This window comes from Pelobates fuscus, chromosome 1 (genome assembly GCF_036172605.1).
Source record: "Pelobates fuscus isolate aPelFus1 chromosome 1, aPelFus1.pri, whole genome shotgun sequence".
NCBI lineage: Eukaryota > Metazoa > Chordata > Amphibia > Anura > Pelobatidae > Pelobates > Pelobates fuscus.
Genome location: NC_086317.1, coordinates 427,120,347 through 427,135,755, shown reverse-complemented (window position 1 = coordinate 427,135,755; position 15,409 = coordinate 427,120,347). Strand labels below are relative to the sequence as shown.

At 40.7% G+C, this 15,409-nt stretch overlaps 1 protein-coding gene across 1 annotated transcript in view; it reads left to right on the top strand.

Annotated features, from left to right (window-relative positions):
* FREM2 (FRAS1 related extracellular matrix 2) overlaps window positions 1-15,409 on the top strand; it is a 185,789-nt gene that overhangs the window by 110,023 nt on the left and 60,357 nt on the right. The window contains exons 5-6 of the mRNA XM_063428970.1: window positions 3,413-3,538; window positions 5,189-5,440. Coding sequence (XP_063285040.1) covers window positions 3,413-3,538; window positions 5,189-5,440 — 378 coding nt within the window. The remainder of the gene's footprint in view (window positions 1-3,412; window positions 3,539-5,188; window positions 5,441-15,409) is intronic.

The window sequence follows — 15,409 nt, the reverse complement described above, 5'->3', positions numbered from 1 at the left end:
TACCTATGAATTAGTCAAGAAATGCAGCTGTGGGTAGAGTTGTTTGACTGTAAGAGTTAATATTTAAAAGTAATCCTATAAGGTACAAAAAGTCAATGTAACAATTGACAGAGTGGTGACGTGTGAGAGTAGCGATGGGACAGAAAAATAATACATGCAGTATTACTATTCATTATGGACTGTAGAGAGGCAGCATGGTTTCTAGAGTGACCAACTCCAACTCCAGCAGCCTCATTAGCCAGCCCCAAATTAATGTTCCAGGATTGCTAATTTCAATTCTGTGCATATTCGGCAACTGTCATCAGCACACATAACAGCCAATGACGGAGTGGCCCCCTCCATGCTGGTCTAGACCTAGACTTAGCCTGTCCTCTATGACATCCTTCCCGCACCCAGTGAGGGGAAGTGATGTCCCCTGAGGATTGGGATGAATGGAAAACTTGGCCTCAGCACTAATTCAATCATTGTCCCTTTATTTCTTTAGGTTTTTTTTTTTATTTTTATTTTGGGGGAGGAGGGGGAGGAGGACCTTGCGAGCAAGGGTTACTCTAACCAAAATTTTATTAATGCAGTGTTATTTGGTTGGAGTAACACTTTGAATCTTTACCTATGGACCGAAATTCCCAATAACTTATCACAAATGCTGCACTTTGCCAGTTTTTAACACACCTTAATGCACCATGTGACAGAGCTTTTTTTTGTCAATGTCACATGACAAAATTGTGTGCTTTAAAAAGACTACAACAATTCCACCCAGACAGCTTTAGTGGCATACACGTTTTAATTATTTAATTATCACTTTTCCACAATTTCCAGTTTGGAGATCGAACCATTAGTAACAAATATATACAGAAGATAAACGAAGTGCTACTCAATAGTTTGGTTATTCACTAACAAAGGAATGTTATGTTTTATTTACACCATAATGGCCAAATCAGGAAAGATACTTTATCTTAAAGTTTGCCATTCTTTTGAAATTCTCCGCAAGTTTGATTTTAGTGAATAAAGATGGTGCATTATAAATGAAAAGAAAAACGATAACTTCTTAACATCTTAAAAGTACTGTGTAGTCCAAACCCAGCATGGTATACACAATGAAATAGTTGTAGAGCCATTCCTCTGAGATCATTAACTAGTGGAAACATATAAGTTGAATTTTGGTGGGAGTACATGTAGGTGAAGACTCCAATATGACAGCTATTAGGGTCAGGAAACTCCAGCTACATTCCAGGGCTGTCTGACTTGGCTTCATATTATTAATGTATTTTTGCAATCTAGATGATGTGTATAGCATCGATTTATTCTTTCATCACCTTAGCTGGGAATCTTCAAAATAAACTCTTCGCCACCACTAACTTTATTGCTGTTTTGATACTATCTCAAACTTCAAAGACACCTAATCTTAGCAGACAGAAACACAGACAGGTGTATTTGGGATTTCAAGATGAAATTCCAACGATAAATAACTGGTCGCCAGCATATATCATACGGTATTGGGGGCTTCCTTACTAAATAAAGAACTCTAGTAATTTGACAAAATAATTTAAACATTTTGTAAGTAGCCAAGCTTGAAAAGTATGAGGTAGACAATCTTTCCATCTCAGATATTATACAAGGCAGAATCATTTTCAACTCAATACAATTTAATCTTTGTTGAATAAATTCCAGTCTCTCCGCATAGATATACTAATATAGAGCAAGGAGAATAGTCTTCTGTCCCCCACGTGATTGGAACACAATACTAGTTGATCACCTCAAACTGTAGGCTGTGTTGATGATTAAACGTCCAACATTGCATCTATCATAATTTAAAGATTAACAGCTACAATAAAATCTACTAGTTAAAAGGTGTTTACTTGGTTTTGTAAGTGAGTATCTGGAGAACTTGTATTACGTAACTTACCGTAATCTTGATGGATGTGTTATGCTTCCACTAGCGGAGATGTTAGATTGGACTTGCAGGCCATCTGGTAATGTAGGTTTGCTGTTCTCATAATACAATTAACAATAAGCAAATATAGCTAGGGCATAGTAGGCTGTGAACAACCAATCCTAGCCTTTAGTTTTCAATTCACCACTGAAGTTTAGTCTAGTTAACTTCACTACGAAGTAATACACAGTAACAAACATGAGGCAACATTACTGTATTACACAGTGAGACAGCCACCATTTAAATAGAGTAAAATACATTTATTTGAACTCTTTTTCTATTTGGTAAGGGATCAATGGGAATTGTCATTGGACCTATAAGGGAATTATTTTCACAGTCCTCCAGGCAAATAGCAGACACAGATTCAAAAAAGCCTGAGTCCATAGAGACAACTGTGAGGAGATACTTGTAATGACTGGGTAAAGCATACCCAATAAATTGTATTGCAAATTGAGTAGGTCACCTACCAAATTTCCATCACAAAACTTTCTGTTCAGAGGCATCGAATTAGAGACACCACTCGATTTCAATAATGCATAATCTCTACTGTGGCACCAATGAACCCAAGATGTCAATCTCTTCAATATCAGATGGGGGTGACTGCTGACTTTAATAGGAATTAGATACAGGAGATAGTATTTCAGTCGCACAATGTGGCATTTGTCAAACATCTAGGCCTGGCCAAGTAGATCAGTTAATCACCATTATGTCAGCCAGTGAGAAGCACTATACTACTATGTGCTCTTTTGATGTTTATTAATACTTAGTTTGCATTTTTCTTTATTGATATTCATAATATCAGACTGGTTACAGTTGAGGGACTCTCTATGAAAAGTCTTTCCCATGGACCTTCAATGACGTTCATAGCCTATCAGTTGTTTCCATGGTACTTAAAAGGAGACAAGGCTTGTTGCCGTAACAAATTAAGCGTCAATTAAAATAAAATAAATCTTATGTGTATGGGATTGAAGATAGAATAAAAATGTGAACATTGCAGCTTTCAAAATAGCTTTTTAAATAGCTTTTTAATTAACAAAAGAAGAAAAGGGTATTTATACTTTAAGTAGAAATTGATGTAACATTACAGCTTAAAAGATACATGGACAATTAATGGGACAAGTCCTACTAGATCCCTGATGTGCCTGCCCCCAAGACAGAACACCATCCCCAGCTTGTTGTTATCCTGTGTATCTTAATTTTTCTCTGCACGGGGTATTCTAATACTGACACTTACTATCCCCCACCCCCATTTTTATTAAAAGCCAAAAACCTTTTTCAGTAAAAAAAAAAAATCTATTTATTTTCAAAACTTGATAAAAGGATTATTATATTAAAAATAGTTTTGAGATAGCAGTTCTCTAATTCCCAAAGAGTGCACAGAACACATGTTGTATGTGTAGAAAGTTAAATTTATTTAAAATTATTTTATGTTACTAACTATTTACTTTTAATATGTTAAATGTCCTATTCTTATCTCTCCAGAATCCACCGTGTTTATACCCAAGTCCATTTATAAAATTGAAGAAGACATTGGCGAACTGATGATTCCGGTCAGGAGAAGTGGAGATGTGGAGCAGGAGTTGATGGTTATCTGTTATACTCACCAAGGTAAATACATTTCCCTTTTGAATGCTTGCTTTTTCTGTCTAGATTTGGAAAATGTATTACATTACTGTTATTATTATTATTATTATTATTATTATTGCCATTTATATAGCGCCAACAGATTCCGTAGCGCTTTACAATATTATGAGAGGGGGATTTAACTATAAATAGGACAATTACAAAGAACTTACAGGGACAATAGGTTGAAGAGGACCCTGCTCAATTGAGCTTCTTACTGTCCTCTTATAATTCAATGTTAAGAAAGTTATATATATTTTTTTATATTTGACACCTTTATCTAAACTGTTCACCTGTAACTGGTATACATACATATTAGTTAAAGGGACACTGTAGGCACTGTAACTGTTTTATCTCATTGAGGAGTCACCTTTTCAAAATGGTTTTAATGCTAAATTAGAGTCCCATCCCCTCCGTTCAACCTGTGCTAATGAGGAAGCATTAGCCTTGGTAAAAACGGGTGATTGTGATTGGCTGAGAATGTCAGCTGACTGCTTTTATATACATTGTTATGGTGAAAATAAAGAGTGTAATCTCTGCCTGAGTCATACCTCCAGTAGTGGATGGGCTGTGGGTGCCCAAGGTTCTTTATTCAGTGTAAAACTGCTTGAAAATGGCTTAACATCGAATGTCATGACCCTTTAGGCAGTATAAACAATTCAATGAGATGACATTGTTATGGTGCAACAGTGTCTCTTTAAGATTGATGACCGCATTATCTATGTTGGTCTTGCTTTAGTTGTTCTTTCGGGTATTGGGAACAGGTGCTATTCAACTAAAGCTTTCTCGAGGAGGTTCAATGCGATTATAGATGCACAATCGCTAGACATAAATAGAATCAATCTAGCTCAGTTCCCCTAGGGCCGTCACATATTTAAATGTAATTTTGTTCAACACACTCTGCACCAAGGAATGAAGATTTGTAGAGCGTTTGTTTGATTTCTTCTGGATAAACTGTACCGTCAGTTACCCATTCTCACCTGTTTCAGAATTGGACTTGACAATAGAATGTCCATGTCCTCATTCTAAATGTTTTTCTTATAGACATCCTTTGCCCATCATGCTGAAATAGAAAAGATTTTATCCATAATTTAATAGAGATACTGATAAATATTTACATTGTAGCCACTAGATTTTGTGCTCTACTCTCTGTCTACAGTTATGAGCAAAAATACTCATAAGTGAATAAAAGCCAATGTAACATGACTGCTTTCTTCTGTCCTCACTGTTTCACAGTTCCTTTCAATTCCTTTATGGTATCCATCAACCAGCAATATTTTTACTGACCTCACATTCCATAATTCATATTCTCATTAACGCAATTAACCGAGTGTGTCTTTCTGGCACACTCAGCTGCTCCCATCACTGGAAGAGATACCTAGAACTGGCCACTAGCTGTCCAAATGGACTGATGTTTGCAACCAAACCCAAGTACATCTTGGCATAAAAAAATCATCAATATTGGATGCTTAAACTCAAGTCATATATTGTGACCAAGATGGTTAAAAGTGAAACAGCATCGCATTAAGACTAAAAATACACAGTTTGTAATGATGTATATTGATGTTCAATGCCTTCAAGCCATATCAAAACCTGACAGATTAAAATGTTTTATACATTCCTATTGTTTTACAGGTACTGCTTCTGGAACTGTCCCAACATCCGTTTTATCCTATTCTGATTACATATCGAGGCCTGAGGAGCACAACAGCGTTTTGAGATTTGATAAAGGCGAGACGGAGAAATTGTGCCGTGTGGTTATTATTGATGATTCGCTTTACGAGGAGGCAGAATTCTTCAATGTTTCTTTGAGTATGCCGATGGGTGGAAGGATTGGTGCTGAGTTCCCTTCAACTCAGATCGTTATTTTACCAGACAAAGATGACGGTAAGGACAATTTAGAAAAACGACCAGCTAATATAATATTGAAACATATTCCTTTAATTTCTGTAGACTATTAGTTCCCTGGATATTGACATTGCTCAACTAATAACACTGCATCAGAGAATGCTATGTGAGCAAGTAAGTAGTGAGTGAATGTTTAAAAGTAAATGCAAAACATTTGATTTAGATGTAATCTTAGAGTAACCTTTCCCTGCTTTAGGAGTGTTCCAGAGAAGATGTAAGTTTATTTTATAAAAGGGGTCAGTAGTTTCTGGACTAGCTGCACTCAAAACTGTGAAATACATTTAAAAACAAACACTAGTCTACGCTACTGATTAACGTAGTCGGAGATGGTTGATTTCTGGAACCTAATGGGTTTGTTTCTTGCATGTGCCAGAAAAGGGTGTCTGTTAATGGAAAATATATACATAAGTCTTCAGAATTCTACTTTAAATATCAGACTCTACTTGGAAAATCCCATTCATTCCAATTAAGTCACAGCAATGTACAGTTATAAATTATGAGATATACTGGTACCTGATATAGATTTTAGCTTACATATCATATAAAAAAACATGGATGGATATTCTTGATGCCTCTAAAATATCAAAAAACACTATCAATAAAACAATATTCTGCAACTAAAGACAACCACATATTTTTCCAGTGAACTTAGTGGGATGCAATTTGTCATAACAGCCTGTTACAAATCGCTATTTGTAACTGGCCCTTTAAATGAGAAATTGCCCTGCTTCCCTGGATTGTGGAGAAGCATGTTTGCCAGCCTCCTGCCTCATGACTATGGCCCCTGGAAGATTGTGCCCCTGAAAACTTATTAACATTTATTGGGTGTGTATGGCCCTTTAAGAACCGTCTGGGGACATATTGTGACTTTGCTGAACAATGCCCCTTTAAGACTATGTCCCCAGACCTGTAAAATAACTTGTTCCTGGCTTTCCCCCACTTGGTTCAGTAAATAGGGCTTACTGAACCAAGTACCACACAGGCGGACCACCCAGAAGCTAAAGTGTGCAGGCAATTTACCTCCCAGGCTGTGAGGTTACTGCCGGTCAATTGCACGTGGCGGCGGCCATCTTGGTTTCCTCGAATGCGGTCAGCGGTGTATGCTAAAGATTCTGTGGAACCAAAATCGGCTACACATTTTGCCGAACACCGCTGACCCTTACCTTCTCCCATACAGAACTTGCAGCTCCAGAGACTAAGTCCCGTTCGAAATGGGACTTAGTCGTTTTTTTCGCATGAAATTGACCGACCGCACAGCCCAAATCTATGGAACTGTTTTGGGCAGGAAATTGTGCTTGCAGTCGGTCATAAAGGACTTCCAGCTAACTTTTGATCCACTGGAGGGATTTGGCTGATTTTTGGAAGGGTTTATGTTTGATGTATGCTGAGTCAGAATATGCAACTTTTATTGAAATTGAATGTATGGTTTTAAAGTTACAGTGTGTGTGTAAAAACTGTATTTTTATTGTATGTAATAATTGGTTTAACTGTTTATCTGAGGGGAGGGAACCTGTGGGCGGTACTATGCTGTTATTGGTTAATTTCATCCTCCCCCTGGGAGTGTCCTGTGTGTACCTTATCCTAATAAAAAGCAGGCTGGGTGTTCCAGTCCTCAGACCTCTTCTGACCCTCAATACGTAGCCGTGTCTCGTTATTGGAGGGAACTGCTATATCACACTGGGGATTGCTATGCTCTGCATATTCCCCTGAGCTCTTAATCACTTAGCTCTTTTAAGAGCTTGTTCCTGTTACGCTCTCCTGGAGGAGAGGTCTTCCCCACACGGTCCTGGAGGACAGAAGCCGATCCAGGGTGGAAGGAAGACGGCGCGGCTCCAGTTAAGCTACGGCGGTTGTGGAGCCTGCGGTGGTTGTGGTGTCGTCTGCAGTGCTTGGAGTCCTCTGAGAGCGCTAGGAGCATCCGTCAACGGAGGGTACTCGGTCGGAGTACACGGAGCTCCGTTACAGTGGTGGCAGCGGTGGGATGGCGTCCTAGTGCGAGGAGAAGCAGCTCAGAGACACTGGTAACGTTTGGAGTTACAATTGAGGGCAACGCTAGCCATTGGGCAGCGCCCCTGGCTACAACAGGATGGCTTCCCTAGGGCGAGGAACAGCATCCTGGGAACACCCAGCAAAACTGGACTATTGGTATAGTCACGTACAGTTTGACGCTATGCTGAAGCGGCGGTTGGATGTCTACGGGTCCCTTCTAACCGAGGAAATGGTACCAAGAATAAGGAGAGAACTGGCGGAGTATCTGCAGATGGAAGCAGAATATCGGGCAGTGAGGGCAAAGTATTCCGTCCCTGCGCCCCAACAACAGCGTGAGTTACAGGGGGCCGAAGGGGTCGTCCTTTCCCCCCAGCAGCCGTGTGTCCTACAGAGAGCAGAGACAGTTGGTCCCTCTCTACAGCAACAGGACCATGGTAAGGGAGTGGAGACAGGCGGTCTCCCTCTCCAGCGGCAGTGTGTACCCCAGGGGGCCGGAGGTGCCGTCCTTCCCCCCCAGCAGCAGTATGTCCTACAGAGAGCAGAGACAGTTGGTCCCTCTCTACAGCAACAGGACCATGGTAAGGGAGCGGAGACAGGCGGTCTCCCTCCCCAGCGGCAGTGTGTACCCCAGGGGGCCGAAGGTGCCGTCCTTCCCCCCCAGCAGCAGTGTGTCCTACAGAGAGCAGAGACAGTTGGTCCCTCTCTACAGCAACAGGACTATGGTAAGGGAGTGGAGACAGGCGGTCTCCCTCTCCAGCGGCAGCCTGTGTTTCCAGGAAAGGAGCACAGCACCCCCTCTCCCCAGCGGCAGCTTTCCCCAACAAGGGGAGACACCAATCCTCCAGACGGCGCAGATGGGACCGTGGTCTCTGTGCCTGACCTACAGGGATGCTGGACAGCCTTTCCAGATCCCCAACTACCCTCACCGGGACACCCAGAGGAGGGGGTAAGTACAAATTCCCCTCCCCAGCTAACTCCTAGCGTGGCACCAGGGTTAACGGAGGCGATGCTAACCCCTCCTGACGTCCAGGTTCCCTTAACTACTGAGCCGGATTATGGTCTCAGTACCCCAGCGGAAGAGCTGGCAGCTGGACAGAGCGCAGTCGGCCTCTGCCCTACCTTTGTCCCTGGTCCAGAGCCTGATGTCCTGCAGGCTACCCCAGCAGAAGAGCTGGCATCTGGGCAGAGTGCAGTTGGCCTCTGCCCTTCAAGTACCCTCGGCATGTGGCCTCATTACCACAGCCAAATACCCAGGTGCAGTGACTGTGTGTTGTGGGTGGGCTGTTCCTGTACTTTGATGTTGTGGGGGGGCTACTCGGACATCTGTTTATTGTGGGTTGGTGGATCGACTAACGGAGGCACTGACCGACAGAAGGTCAGGTGCCTGGTTAGTCTTCCCCCCAAAGGGGAGATGTGTTACAAATCGCTATTTGTAACTGGCCCTTTAAATGAGAAATTGCCCTGCTTCCCTGGATTGTGGAGAAGCATGTTTGCCAGCCTCCTGCCTCATGACTATGGCCCCTGGAAGATTGTGCCCCTGAAAACTTATTAACATTTATTGGGTGTGTATGGCCCTTTAAGAACCGTCTGGGGACATATTGTGACTTTGCTGAACAATGCCCCTTTAAGACTATGTCCCCAGACCTGTAAAATAACTTGTTCCTGGCTTTCCCCCACTTGGTTCAGTAAATAGGGCTTACTGAACCAAGTACCACACAGGCGGACCACCCAGAAGCTAAAGTGTGCAGGCAATTTACCTCCCAGGCTGTGAGGTTACTGCCGGTCAATTGCACGTGGCGGCGGCCATCTTGGTTTCCTCGAATGCGGTCAGCGGTGTATGCTAAAGATTCTGTGGAACCAAAATCGGCTACACATTTTGCCGAACACCGCTGACCCTTACCTTCTCCCATACAGAACTTGCAGCTCCAGAGACTAAGTCCCGTTCGAAATGGGACTTAGTCGTTTTTTTCGCATGAAATTGACCGACCGCACAGCCCAAATCTATGGAACTGTTTTGGGCAGGAAATTGTGCTTGCGGTCGGTCATAAAGGACTTCCAGCTAACTTTTGATCCACTGGAGGGATTTGGCTGATTTTTGGAAGGGTTTATGTTTGATGTATGCTGAGTCTGAATATGCAACTTTTATTGAAATTGAATGTATGGTTTTAAAGTTACAGTGTGTGTGTAAAAACTGTATTTTTATTGTATGTAATAATTGGTTTAACTGTTTATCTGAGGGGAGGGAACCTGTGGGCGGTACTATGCTGTTATTGGTTAATTTCATCCTCCCCCTGGGAGTGTCCTGTGTGTACCTTATCCTAATAAAAAGCAGGCTGGGTGTTCCAGTCCTCAGACCTCTTCTGACCCTCAATACGTAGCCGTGTCTCGTTATTGGAGGGAACTGCTATATCACACTGGGGATTGCTATGCTCTGCATATTCCCCTGAGCTCTTAATCACTTAGCTCTTTTAAGAGCTTGTTCCTGTTACGCTCTCCTGGAGGAGAGGTCTTCCCCACACGGTCCTGGAGGACAGAAGCCGATCCAGGGTGGAAGGAAGACGGCGCGGCTCCAGTTAAGCTACGGCGGTTGTGGAGCCTGCGGTGGTTGTGGTGTCGTCTGCAGTGCTTGGAGTCCTCTGAGAGCGCTAGGAGCATCCGTCAACGGAGGGTACTCGGTCGGAGTACACGGAGCTCCGTTACACAGCCCTCTTGTCTACTTTTTCTCATGGGGATTGCCACGGCTTACCTTATTTGGAGTCCGAAGTGCAGAGATGTTTGCACCCCCTTCAGATAAACACAACCCACAGTAACCAGATAAGAAGCTACCTGGGCTGTGAATCTGTGCACAGGGGCTTAGGCAGGAACAGTAACCGGGTACGTGGAAACAGACAAGGGCAAATCCAGAAGAGTAGTCAGACACGGTTCCAAAAGTCAGGGCAAGCAGTGAACAGGCAATAACGAAAAATCCAAACAGAAAGGGTCACAAGCCAAGTCAGTGTTCGGAAACAGGATACATGAAACAATGAACTGACAATGTTCTCAGGGAGGGGCAGTGTTTTATGCTCAGGCTATGAGTGAACTGCCTCAGGTGAACTCAGATGGACAGGTAGGAGCCACTGGTGATGTCCAGCCCCCTAGTTCTGCAAGCAATGCCAGGAAAACGATGTTAGAATCAAAGTTCAGAAGTGGCTCAGAGGCAGGAACTTAGGCTTAAGATGCAGAAGGCACCAGGTGCAAATCCCCTGTTGGGCACTTCTGGGGTGACCACTTCTGGCTGTCTGGATGGCACGGTGAGAACCGTGACAGGAATGGGGGTAGTCTTTCCATGGAGGTCTAGCAAGTACCTTGATAATGTGCACCATCTTAGCATTTCTTCATTAAAACATATAGGAAGTCCTAGTGTAGTGTAGATTTAAGGGTAAATCTAGTCAAATGTCCAATCTTGCTTCGTCATGTGAAAGTCTATGTCTACTTTTCAGGAAAGCAGAGATCATGTTTACATGATACATGCCACTGTCTGTTGCAGTTGATTTTATATATCTATTTATTTAATATTTTTCCTTCTTACACCTAGCAATGTATGGAAATGTATAAAGACTCTTGTAAGCTATCCACTGACATATTTATGTATATAGCAAGCATATGTATTTAAAGTAACTATAACATTTATCCTTATGCTTGACAGATTGATTAATGAACTCTACCAGTATCTGTAATTTGCACACACACTGATGACGTGGGAGCTAATGTAACTTCTGAAAAACCTCATTTACTTTCTCTTTACTCTTTACTTCATCTCTACTCCCACTAAATGTATCCTACAGAGTCAGCAAATAACTCATACTCACAGCAAAGTGAATATCCCGGAGGAGGAGACAGTTCATGATGCTATAGGAGAGGTCTTCATTACTCAAGATGACAACAGAAATTGTGCTGCTGATTAAACATGAGCAGTGAGGTGTACAATAAGTAAACACAATTATTAGAAATGTATACAGGCATTCACTATCCCTGCAATGTGAGGTCAGCTGAAGAAGAAACCTCTAGTGATTAGCAATGCGTAATGCAAGACGATTTCACTAAGTGCTAGGGTCCTGTGTGATACACAAGTAGAGGGTAGACTCTGGTATTTGTGCTTATGTGTGACTGGCATGCGTTCCTCCAAAGTATCTCTATTTAGGATGAACAACCCTATTTTTGGACCGAAATCCCTCTGCCCCTCATTTATTATCCTGATTTCCCAGGAGGTTCATATTGCTGGTGTGTCTGTGTAAAACAGAGCTCCAAATATATAATATTAAGAGAAATGGGTCTTTAAACTACAGTAAATGTGTTACAAATCAGTCTGTGTAAATAAGATATATTGTTATTGTTCTAAATTGCATTTTAGTTGCATAAGTTGATGTAAGTCATCTAAAATTTCTCAGAACAGCCCCACCCCTGGCCCCCCACTCACACATTAAATTTAAAGTGTCCCTCTTAGATCATTTGAAATGTTGGGAGCTATGGAAATGTAAATCCATCTCTAGTTAAATTTTATTTCAAACGTTTTTTTATTATTGTTTTTCAAAAGAGCACATGTAATATGGCATCTGTGTATTTCTCAATGAATACATATAAGACAATGTTTGCTTTAAGTGCATCTCCTGCTTTACCCATACTCTGGTATGGCTATCATGATGTTCTCTCAGATCAAACACCACATAGCAAATGACCAACACAATGAATCACATAAAAACATTTCAAAGCATGTTTTTGAGATACCCAGATGATTATGGTCAGATAAGTGTTGCTCCTGAAGAGAATGTAAAGATGGCTGCAGCAGTCACAACAAGGGTAAGCCAAGTTCTTAACTGAGAAGTGGCATTTCGGTGTACACTAATCAGTATCAAATGGACTCCACAAAACCTCTGAATGTGTTCTGTGGTATCTGGTACCAAGACATTAGCAGCAGATTCTATAAGTCTTGCAAATTGTGAGGTGGGGCCTCCATGGATCAGATTTTCTATGGTAGCACATCCCACATATGCTCAATCGGATTGAGGTTTCTCATGTTCCTGAAACCTATTCTGAACACTTTTTGCAGTGTGGCAGGGTGCATTATCCTGTTGAAAGAGGCCATTGCCATCAGGGAACATCATAGCCATCAATGGGTGTACATGGTCTGTCCTCTTGTTGTGGTAGTTTTTCTTCTTTTAATTATAGTCTCCTTTCCTGTGTTGATTCCCTTTATGTATTTATTTTTTTCTATCATATCCCCCCTATCTTGTGCAATTCACACATTATATTCAACATCTGACCGTTCACTTGCTACCTAATATATCACAACCCTTCACAGGTGCACTTGCATTTCTAACTTGTATTTTTGGTTGTTATGTGTTAGGAAGATTTTTATAAAAATAAATCTATCAGTACCTGAATTCCCTTTTTTTTCTTAAGGTCATTACATCAGCTAGATTTATTATTATTATTTTGATCATACTATTTGAATGTATTTTTTTATTATTATTATTATTATTATTATTATTATTAAAAAAAATGTTTTGTTTCTTTGGCTAATAGTGAGACTTTTGTTTGAACAAATTAAACATGAGATTTTAATGAACAGTCTATATTACGTTAAGAAGGAAGGAAGTGGGAGAGATAGTGAAGCAGGTGCCATTAACATTTCTGTTTACGCTATCAACCCTTTCAATGGATGGACATGTGCCAAATAAAGCGAACAACCCACAGACTTTTTGGCAACCTTTGAAGACAGGGAAACCCAAGGACAGTCTTAAGCACATTTGAATTAACATTTGTTACATAAATTGCACTGTAAAATGCTTTGGCTACAGTGTAGTAGAATTTTGAATGAATGGTAATTCCATTAAGGTCTACTGATTGAAAGTACGGAATATCTCAATGGTTTCACACCATGGTGTGAGTGGTATGTTCATATTTTCACCTTTTACAATAGATACATTTTGCTTTTGTAACTTCCTTGGCTAGCCCAGAGTAAAGACCTTTGTATTTTGTTAAGACTTTAGGCAAACATGTAAGGAACTGGAGCAGATTAAATAGTCTTCTGAAGTCTCTGACAGGTGTAGTATTATTTAACCTTGTTATCTTTGCCAACACACAGGAACACAGTGCTTCCGCACTCAAAAGTATTTTCAAGAAGGGAAACTCTCATGTTTAATTTTTTTTGTTTATTACCACATATTTGACCTAAGTATATTTAAATTTCTTGGTATACGTCTAGAATTTTTCAACGTATATCAAACTGCATTAATTGTATAATGAGACTGAGTGTGTTTGTGTGTGTGTGTGTATATATATATATATATATATATATATATATATATAACATACATGATCCAGCGTACTCAGTCATTCACTAAAGAGCAATTTCACGTCTCACAGAATGTAATAGTTTTTTGTTTTACACCTAGGCAAAAATAATGGGGATTTAGTTACAGTATATGATCTTACAGTGGCGTAAGCCTGCCAAAACACTAAAGTACCCCATTTTTGGCTGGTCCTATTCTAGCAACCTAATGCTTGAGATTAATCTTGGAAAATGCTTCCTCCTGGCACTCTCTGCAAAGCAAGCTTAAATAGAGGCGTGGAATGAAGCATCTGTAGCAAGGAGGGGTGAACAAATATGGAGTTGGCCTTGACTCCCAAATATATTTGAGTTAAGTATATTTTAAATGTCTTGGTTTAAAATTATAATTTTTCAGCGTATGTATTGTAGAATGAGACTGTGGGTTTTTTATGTGCATATAGGTGTACATCCCATCCTGTCCTTCATTTTGGTTCCTTCTAAATTGTTGTCCTCTAATAGTCAAGGATGAAGTGACATCAAAGCATATTCCTCAGAAGTAGCACAATGTACTCAATGTGGACCCCACCATTGAGCATTCAGACTTCCTCTCTCTTCTTTTTAGAAGAAGGTTTTTGCTTTTTTTGTGCTATATCACTGCTCAGATGGCCATAAACCTCCAAAGTAAATACCTCTCTGTCATAAAGTCAACTTGTATTTGGGACTGATTCATTTGTTAAGCATGTCACAGCATCAGATAAGTGCAACCATGGCAGACATGCCCAGGTGGCATCTTACCATGCCACTTCAGTCCGCCTCCCTTGCCGATTGAACACCATTCACTGTACACCGTAGCTCCTAAATAGCTCCTCCTCCCCTAATCTAGTTAGTGACGCAAATGTGTTTTCTTTAATGATGCACATGCACATTTTGCACCATATGAACAGAATTGACCAATCACTGACCTAGTAGGGCTATTTAAACTTATGACATGTTTTTTTTTAACTCCGTTGTGGTTTTTATTTACTGTTTATCTGAAAGTGTGTTTTAATTTAATATTTTTTATTACTGATTGGCTATTCTCAACTTGGCTTGTGTTTGACTATTCAAATTAATGTTATCCTTGACCTGTGGCTTGTTTTATCATATTCATCTCACCAACAAGCTTATGTATGCCACAGCAACGGTGCTCCTCCAACAGCCTGACTACAAACTCAGGCTGATAGAGAAACAATGAAAACTATGGAGACTAAGACTTGAAGCCAAGAAAAAGTCAACATGTGAGGAAGTTAGTAAGCTGGATCAACTTCACAGACCGGAAAAGTCAAGGATAGATCCTAGCTACTGAGGAAATACAAGGGTATGCCCATGTCATAACCTTTAGAAACAGCTAAGCAGAGTCTGACAGCACTGAAAACCAGACTGAGTAAATACACCAGAGACGTCTAAAAGAATGAATGCCCTATTTACCAAAGACCCATGAAGGTATAGGCACAGCTGCATTGTAACAGCATATACAGTCAGGTCCATAAATATTGGGACATCGACACAATTCTAATCTTTTTGGCTCTATACACCACAATGGGTTTGAAATTAAATGAACGAATGAATTGAATGAATATGTGCTTTAACTGCAGACTTTCAGCTTTAAT